This window comes from Porites lutea, chromosome 2, assembly GCF_958299795.1.
Source record: "Porites lutea chromosome 2, jaPorLute2.1, whole genome shotgun sequence".
NCBI lineage: Eukaryota > Metazoa > Cnidaria > Anthozoa > Scleractinia > Poritidae > Porites > Porites lutea.
Window position 1 is genome coordinate 50,386,809 of NC_133202.1, and position 9,786 is coordinate 50,396,594.

At 40.2% G+C, this 9,786-nt stretch overlaps 1 protein-coding gene across 1 annotated transcript in view; it reads right to left on the reverse strand.

Annotated features, from left to right (window-relative positions):
* The window catches only part of LOC140928943 (ATP-binding cassette sub-family C member 4-like), a 12,854-nt gene extending 3,322 nt beyond the window's left edge, over positions 1-9,532 (reverse strand). Inside the window, exons 1-5 of the mRNA XM_073378746.1 lie at positions 8,985-9,532; positions 7,026-7,405; positions 4,418-6,435; positions 2,636-3,206; positions 1,507-1,643 (exon numbers count right to left, since the gene is read on the reverse strand). Of these exons, the coding sequence (XP_073234847.1) occupies positions 1,507-1,643; positions 2,636-3,206; positions 4,418-6,435; positions 7,026-7,405; positions 8,985-9,506 (3,628 nt within the window). The 5' untranslated portion in view covers positions 9,507-9,532. The remainder of the gene's footprint in view (positions 1-1,506; positions 1,644-2,635; positions 3,207-4,417; positions 6,436-7,025; positions 7,406-8,984) is intronic.
* Between the last annotated feature and the right edge of the window lie 254 nt (positions 9,533-9,786).

The following is a 9,786-nucleotide window of genomic DNA, read 5'->3' on the forward strand; positions in this document are numbered from 1 at the left end:
AATCAAATCGACTCATACCCAATCAAGTACTCACAACTTAAAACTGTGAAAGGTGACTAACAATAACGTAATTACCATAATAATAATATTGCTATGTTTTGCAAAATTACACTACTTTACTTTCCATACTACTTACCATACTTTATTGGGCAAGGTCAAACAAAATGAAATGCGCCCTAAATCCTCTAATAAGCCCCCCGGGGACTTATTTATTTCAAGCCCATTTGGGGCGGGGGGGCTTAATAGAGACGGGGGGGCTTATTTAATTTCGCAAAGACGATAGTATCAATTCTCCTAAGAGAACCGAAAAACAAAGTGGAAAAGCTCAAATACAAGAAGTTGGAGGTCATGAAGCCGAGGATCAAAAACAAATCCGAAGTTCTAGTTGATTAATGAACCATCCCGGATCAGTCCACACGAAGTTTTACAGTCCGGTGATTGACTAATACAGTCTATCATTTACTAGAGAAGAATAATAGGGGAGAGGGGAGGAGGGATCAAAACAGAGGGGTGGGACTTATTTGAGAGTGGGGGGGGGGGTAAGTAGAGGATTTACAGTACATACATGGTAAAAAGCAAGAATTAATAAGCCATTTCCGAGTTACGGTACCTCAAGCCTCTGTTTCAAAGCGAGGCTAAGTGCGAAGCCTCGATTAAGAATTTTTTTTTTCGCTTGCAAATGAAACTCTTTTCCACAACAAAGATTTTGCACTTAGCCTTGTTTCAAAGTGGGAGTTTTTGTAACTCGGAAATGGACTCTTACTGCCCAAAAAGGAAGGGCACGAACGGGACACTAAGACCCATGTGGGGTGCCCACCCAAGGGAAATATAAGAATTTGATACATCTACAAGAAAAATCTAGTTGTAGTAAGAAGACAAATTTAATGGTAGGAAATTGTCGTCTAAGTATTAGACAGATTTGAATCACGTTTGCGGCAAACGATGGAGTAAACGTCAAATTGTACCACGTGACCATGTTTACCTTTCACTTGTTGTTTATCATATGTTATATCTAAAAACGAACTTTCGCGCCAGTTTCATCCATAGGAAGTAGTCTGCAAGGTTTTTACCTGTTCATTTTCTTTTTTGAGAAATCGTCAACTTGAATTTGATGTTTGCCTTTTGCCGTTTGTTGTAAACGTGGTATTAAATCTCTCTTATATGCTATTAAAGTTATTTATATATGTGAAATGATTTTATCTATTTTAAAAATTGCTGGAAATATAAAGCATACACCTCTGTAGGTTAAAATGAACATGATGAGCATTCAACAATGCTCCACGCTGAAGAATGGAACAAAACGCAGACAACGAAATAATATATAGCAACAAAAACAAACTTTTCATCGACACAGAGGAAACTTAAAAAAACGTTCTTTCTTGTTCTGCTTTCTGTTCAGGGTTTACAAATTACAGATTAAAGTTCGCAGTGAAACCATAAATTCAATGTAAGATGAAAAGAAACTTTTCAGTTGCTTTTCTTGGATTCAAGGAATGGTTCACTCACCTGGATTTTCAGTGAGTAAAATAGCCCCGAATGCAACGATGGTGACGAACAAACTGGACAGGAGATCCAGGCGAAGAGCTAACCAGCGATTACACGACAGCACAAGAAAGAATGCTTGCGTGTTTTCGTCTTGATACCTGGAAAAAGGATCATAACGATAAATAGCGCTAGTTGGTAGATGTGGCTCTTTATTGCCAGCATTTAAATTAATTTGTATTACTCTTGACAATGTTTTTCGTTTTTGGGAGTACATATCTAGCCGATTTTTTTCAAAAGCAACCTATCGACATTTGCAGTCAAATGAGAGAAAAGGCATCAAAAGGCAGATTTTTTTGCATAACGGTTACTTTGAAGATTGCGTCACCTGGTTGGTTATTTTATATTTATGTTGTTTATTAGCCAATCATAGTGCACCTCATTCTCTGAGATATTTGCATTATAGTTCACCTTGTTTACACTGTGATCACGAAAAAATGCATTGCTCTCAGCCAGTCAGATATGAGAAATATTTTCATGTATATTATTGAAAAAAGATCAAGAAATATTACATTCTTTCTCTGGTCAACTCGCCAGCTTTTTGACCAACTTCGTAAACGAAAAATTTGCTCAGCTCTTTGCCTTTCATCCAAACACAAACAACGAAACCTGTCTACAAAGTTACAGATCGGCAGGGTAACCGTCTCTGCTTACGTTTACTCACGTGAGGCGTGAACTTTCCTGGCTTACACTTTCATACACGGATCGTTTTGTAAGCGCTGACATAACAACGCGTGTTCAATGCCGTAGTCTCAAACCCAGGCTCAACTGAAAAGTTTACCAGCTCTTAAGGTGATGTTACACGAGACGATTCGCAACGACGATTTTTAGCACAACGTAGCACTACAACATTTTGGGAATATTGTTTCGAATGCTTGCAGCATTGTTCCACCATTGCTACGCTGTGTTGCGCTAAAAATCGTCGTTGCGAAATGTCTCGTGTGACATCACCTTTAAGGACAATCGTAAATGGTCCGTAAACATCATACGATAAGCTTGGACACGAAAAAAGAGTCTTAGTTTACAAACGTAAAAACGTACGTGTAGACGACCTAGCCAAAATAACAAGTACAAAACATATACAAAGACTGACCTCTGAAGTCTGTCGAGAAATGTCTTGTTCATATTTGAAGAGTGCACTATTTCAAGCCCATTCACTGTCTCTGTGATATGTGAGTACACAGGGCTACATCTGATGGCCTCGATTCTCTTAAGCTCTCTAGAAGACTTTAAGAAATATTTTCCGAAATACACGTAAATTGCAATAATCGGAAGGAGGGCCAAGAACAGCCAATAGTTTGTAGCAGCAGGGACCAAAATAGCACCAATCGAAGAAAGGCATAACTGGAGAGCTTGTAGAAAAATCGGGGGTAATACATCGTCCATAGAACCCATGTCCTTAGCAAATCGATTCAATATACGGCCAGCTGGATTAGTGTCGAAGAACAGCACAGGGGCTTTGATGGTTGCATTAGCCATTTTGTTGTGAAGGTTTTCAGAAGCTTTCAAGAGAATGCAGTAAAAGAATAAAGAGGAAACTGCCATGAAAAAAATACTCGCGAAGACAAGACAACCGTGAATGAGTTGCGTGACAGGCGCTTTTTGATCCTCGCGTGACATCTCCACCATTTTAGCCAACCACCAGTTTGGTGCTAAGAGACAAACTGAAACAATTTCCACCATGTCAGTTTTTAACTTCTAACCTCAAAAAGGATGATTTATCTAAAGAGTATCTGTGAGATTACTAAATTCCGATTGAGCTAAAATCCGAAGCAAGTTCAAATGCTCGCAAGCAGCTCTTATTCCGGGCAAGGCAAGTTTAGGCCGCTTTTGTCGAGGCCTGACGGCCGTTCTCCTCCTTCTAATTCAGTTTTGCGACCAATTTACTTTCACTTGTCAACAGTAAAAAAAACCTCAGAAAGGAAGGGAGAGATAGTCCTGATTATATCCAGTGTAACAGAAACAGTATCTTAAACGGTTAGGTAAGAAACAACAATGGTGCTAAAAACGGACGTTTCAATGTCATAACGACGCCTTCAGCGAGTTTTCTAGCTTGGACGTCCTTATACGAGTGCGGAATTGAGGACGAGTTTCCAGTCTGTGTTCGTACGTTTTCTAGATAATTACGGTAATATTAAACCAGTTCATTCCTTACTTAATATGTGCTGAACCTAATTTGATTAAGTTTGACTTTGGCGATTTCACTAATTTCTGCATAAAACAAGTTAAGTCAAACCTCGTTAACCCTTTAAGCCCTAAGAGTGATCAGCATCAAATTTCTCCTTGCAATATCAATGCTTTGTAAAACAGAGTGGTCATGAGAATTATGGACATGATCACACAAGATGTATTTGCTTGATATTTTATTAACTTCTCCCCACTACTTCTATTGGAAATGAATAGGGGCAACAAATGAGAATTCAAATTTTGATCTTAGGGTTTAAAGGGTTAATACGAACACTGAGGGGGGCAAAGAAAGTGTCTGTATCAATGGGGTGTTCGTATAAAGCGGGTTGAATTTAAAGAAAATGTAAGGGTTTTCTTTCCCCAGGGACAAAGCTAGACTACGAGCAGTCTCTCTTTTTTCTTGGTCCGTAGAGCAAAACGCCCGATACACGCAAATGACCACGCGCGTGACTGAAGGCGCGAGACGAGAGAGGCACGACACAGGCTGCCGCCCTCGTTTCTCGCGTCTCGCTCAACGCTCGCGCGAGCGTGCACTCCCCTTACTAAATCTGAAGAAAAAGAGAGGCTGCTCGAAGTCTAGGACAAAGCAAACTTTCGTAATAAGGAGGTGGCTCACGGTGTTCGTATTAAGCGGGTGTCCCCGTAAAGTGTGGTTTGACTGTAATTGAAATTCTGTGTTCGGTCTTACCTTGTCCGACAATCAACAGAAGAGCAACGAGGATTATCATTGGAACGGGAACACCTTGATTCAGATACCTCCAATAGAGACGCCAAGTAACAGTACCACTGCTTTTTTGTTCTTCTGATTCCTTCAAATCACAAACAGGTCTCTGATCAGTCTCCTTTCCCATGAGACAAACCCTCTCTGGGGAACTAGCCTCACCCACTTGCAGTTCAGCAAACTCACTATCGCTTTCTTCTTCACACGAAAGAGGTTTGGTACATGATTTTCCCAACAGCTTTTTATTGATATCTTCCTCGCTTTGCTTTACAGTGTGACTCGCGCTCTGATAATTCTCGGTCAATTTAGACTCGGCGCATTCTTCCTGACAGTCAGCTAAACTCTCATCCATCTCAAAGAAAGCCAACAAAGACTCACGTTCCCCTCGTTCAAACGAAAAATGGGCAAAAAGTTCCCGAATGCTGTGTTCAAGCACGCCGGTAATTTCTGTCCCATCTCTTTCCAGTTCAGTGATCTCCAGCTCATCTAGAAGGCCACATTCTTTCTCAGACAGAACAAGGGAAGGCGAGGATTCACCTAGCAACTTTTCATTGCTCTCTTCCTCGCTATCGTTAACCACACTCACCCGCCGTAAGCTTTCTGATAGTTTAGGCTCCGCGCTTTCATCCTGACATACAGCTGAATTCTTTATTTTCACATCCAAACAATCCAACGGAGATTCTTGCGCTCCTTGGTCAGATAACGCCAGAACGGGAAGTTCAAGGCTGTCTTTCTCTAAGCTCCTTGCGGTTTCCTTATCACTGGGCTCTGACAATTCCACAATTCCGTGAAAGGCTCCTTTCTCTCTAAGTTCCTCATACCCTCCCAGGTGCGTAATTGAACCCTTTTCCAACACTGCAATCCTATCCACCTTTGTCAGATACTGTAGCTGGTGGGTCGCCAGTAATCGAACACGACCTGACAGCTCTCCTAAAATGCAGCTTTCGAAAAGTTTGCTTCCGACCTTGGTATCAACTGCGCTCAGTGGATCATCGAGAAGAAAAATGTCAGCGTTTGAATAAACTGCTCGTGCTAAACCTACGCGCGCTTTCTGACCTCCACTGAGTGTTACTCCACGCTGACCAATTTCCGTCACATCGCCGTTGACAAAATCGTTCAAGTCTTTCGTTAAACTACAGACATGAACAACATGTTGGAATCTCTTTTCGTCAAACGGCAGACCAAACAGGATGTTCTCCCTAACAGTTCCAGAAAACACCCAGGGTATTTGAGGAACGTAAGCCACTTTCCCACGAAATGACACCGATCCATTTCGAAGTGGTAACTCGCCAAGAATAGCTGTTAGCAGAGAGGATTTTCCACTTCCGACTGCACCCGTTACTGCAAACAATTCCCCTCCACTAATGTTTAAAGTTATGCTGCTTAAGGTGTCGGAGTGGTGACTTTCATTCCAAGAAAACGATGCATCCGAAATTGAGATAAATGCGTCAATCGTTTCATCAGCACTATTTAAAGCAGATGTATGTCTACTTACGCATGTATCCATGATTGAAGCCGCTGTCTCTTTGTTTGCAGCAGGAATTGCGTTGGAGACAAACGTAAGAGAACATCCATCTGCCAATTCGTCTTTTCCCCTGTAGTTGGGCATTTTCTTTGTACCTTTAAATTGTACAAAAAGTTTATCTTTAGGATTTTCTTGCTCTGACAGGGGAGGGCTATGCTCGAGCTGCTCCGCCATTCCATGGGAGTTTGAAACTGTTTCCTTAAGAAAGACTTGCACTCTGTCGAGTGCAACTTTAGCATCGATGGCCAGGTACAAGATTTGACTTAAGTTGACGCAGAAAATAAACCTCATCGTCACAAAGCTTATGATAAGTGTAAATATCACAAAAGAAGATAGATGTGCTCCTGTCAGGGCGAGGATTGTTACTGAAATCAGACCGGCGATGGGAAGAGTAGTGTAATACAAAACAATAAGGAGGGAAACAATGATGCCTTTCAAACGAATTATCGCCATCTCCTTTCTGCAAAAGAAGTACATGTAAAAGAACTATTAGTAGTCTGTTCACAAACACCAACTATTTTCTCTTTAGAGACCTTCGAGCTCACGTATGAGAATATAAACCGCGGGGAATTTATTAACCACTCGCGCGCTCGCCGAATCACTCGCTCGCTAAATTGCTAGGCAAAAAAGGAAAAAACGTTTGTGGACAAGCTAACAATTACGAACCATAGTGAGATTTCGGGTGCGCGCAGTCAGTCTCTCTCGTAAGCGCACAGCTCTACTAAAGGCCACCTTTACTAAACCTAATTTGATCGCCCGTAGAGCGGCCGCTGATAACTACGCGGAGTACAATGCATCAATTGATTCGTTTCCTTGTTTTAAGCTCCGATAAGCGGAAACCGAAACGGATTAATCGTTTGATGTCCATTGGCTTCGCATAGAAAATAGTGTTTTTGTTTTTGTTGTTTTTTGCTTTTTTGCTTTTCTTTCTTTTCTCCCCTTTTTCTTATTCTTTCTTTCTTTATTTTGTGTTAGTACTGTGGTATTGCCTTTATTTGAAGCCGAGAAGCTACGTTTAAGCACTGTAATCATTATGTGGAAAACCGTTACCTGCGAAGATCATACAAGATTTCCTTGAAGTTCCATTCCCAAGCATACATCTTCACCGCTCGAATTCCAGAAATAATTTCATTCATCACCGCAAGACGCTGATCTGTAAACGCTGCTGCTTTGTATCTAAGATTCGCAGCTTTTCTTGCCATTACCACTTGAAAGGCCATTAAAATGAAAAAGAAAGCTGCACCAATGAAAGCCTCCCAGCCAACCAAGTACCACAGGATAACCAGGCTGATTGTTAGTTCCAAAGGGACAGACATAATCATGCCGAGATGGTTCAGGAACTTCTCGACTTTTTGTGCATCGTTCGATACCAAGTTTATGATGTTTCCAGACAATTTTGATTCCAATCCATAGCGATTTAGCGACAGTACCTAGCAGCAATAGAAACAAACAGAAGTTAGGCAGATCAAATCACTGTGAAATAAATCCGAAAGAATTGCTATTAACAGGGGCACCCAACGAGAATATAGTTCAAAATCACCTAAACATCTATTGTTGATCATATTTTAGTATTTAAACGGTAGATATAGGCATATTTTTGTCCCCTAAAAACTTTTCATCAGTTCGGATTTCCGAGGTGAAAGTCTAGTGATCCGAAAATTATATGAATCAAAACTCACCTTTTCGAAAATTTCAGCCCGAAAAAAGGCTTCCGAAAATTCTAGGCGACCTTTTTAGGGTAAAATCCGTTAAAAATGGGCAATTATACCATTTTTTAGATGTTCAAAAATTATAGGAGAGGCAGGCAAGCAAGAAATTTTACAACAAATGTTCCGAAAATTCTAGATCTCAAATAGTCTTCCGAACAGAAATTTTCCAAAAATTGACGTTGGGAGCCCCTATATTAAGAGCAGTAAAATGATTTTTCGTTGCTTTATTATTTTACGCAAAGTACTAACAGTGCATGAGAAATAAAACAACAATAATAAACACTAATACTTATCCACTGGATGGCAATTTATCCGGTGGACAGCGCTATCCAACTTTTGAATAGCCAAGGCCAGGCTTAAAATTTACTATGTTAATGGCTACAGTGCAGTTAAAGATGAAAGAATACTTCTGCAAAATTTCTTAAGGTACCTTTCTGACAATTTTCTTTGCAAAACACAGGTACATGTACGATGCATTTTAGTAAAGGCTTTCTTCTTTCTCATCCCCTTATCAGGGGTTGAGATCTAGAATTTTCGGTACATTTGTTGTAAAATTTCTTGCTTGCCTGCCTCTCCTAGGCTTTTGGAACATCTAAAAATGGTATAATTGCCCATTTTTAACGGATTTTTACCCTAAAAAGGTCACCTGGAATTTTCGGGAGCCTTTTTTCTGGTTGAAATTTTCGAAAAGGTAAGTTTTGATCCCTATAATTTTTGGATCACTATAGACTTTCACCTAGGAAATCCGAACAGATGAAAAATTTTCTAGGGGATAAAAATATCCCTTTATCTACTGTTTAAATACTCAGAAATACGTTCAACAACGCTATGTTTAAGTGGTTTTGAACTATATTCTCGTTGGGTGCCTTTGCCTTATGGATCACACTAATCCTTTCTCACTCTAACTTCCCCAGTCTTCCTGGTCATTCATATCCTTATTTAAGCTGTATCTGAAACTAGCTTTTGGTTAAAGCTTAGAAGCTACAGTAGAACCTTCGCTATAGGCTAATTTCGTTCAGACCATTTGTCATGGAACTGCCTTCAGTGAGTGCCAAAGAATGTAATGCCTCTGTAGTCAACTTTCTTTAAAAGGGCAACTCTAGAAGACAGCTAATCACCTCTTTTTCCAGAGGCCAATTTGGCAAAATCCCATAAAGGTGAGAGGAATGGGCCTCCTGCCACACACACCTTCCCAAACAAAACAAAACAACACCACTTAGTAATTCCCATGCTCTGAACAAACTATTGACCCCCCAACCCCTTACTGCAAAACTAAAATCTACTTTAAAACAACTCTTACCTTTCTGTAAACAAGTCCTATTACAGCAACTTTCAGCTTCAAAGCCCAGAGCTCTGTGATATAGTCATAGTGTTGTGTTGATACTGCTTTCACAATGCTCATTAGAGCTAAAAGTGCCACATACATGGACGCTCGTTTCAAATCCATACCTGTTCCATCATTTAGCTCCTTTAACACCACCCAGAGAGACAATGGCAGCAAAGCAAAACTCAAAGACCAAAGAATTCTTAAGATTATCATTGCAAGACCAGATCTCCATGGGATGAGCTTTATCAGTGCTTTCCATAACTGTGGCCTCTTGTTTTCTTTATCACTAGTGTTTTTTAATTCATCTAACCAGCATTTTTCAGCCCTGGCCATGAGCAATTCAGCTTTGTAATCTTCCAAAAGTGGAAACAAGTCTTTATCAGTTAGTGGCTGTTTATTTCCAAGACTGAGCAAATCCTGCATCCACTGAATGAATATGATTGAGAGCACATTAGCACCATCTCTTGGATTCTTTCTCTCAGGGGTACCCTGCATGATTTCTGCTAAGAATACAACAGTGCTCAGTTTGTACAAGTATCAACTTAAATTTTCCCCTCTAGTTATAATAATGATGATGATTATTTAACAGTCAATGAATGAGGCTGAGTATCTTATGAAGAATTATGGAGATCGAGGAGGGTGTTATCTATCGAGGCCGTAGGCCAAGGCGGATAACACCCTCCAAGATCTCCATAAGTCTTCATATGATACGAAAGGCGAATTCAATAATTATTGTTTTACTATTCATCGAAAATAATTCCTAGTTTAAAAACAT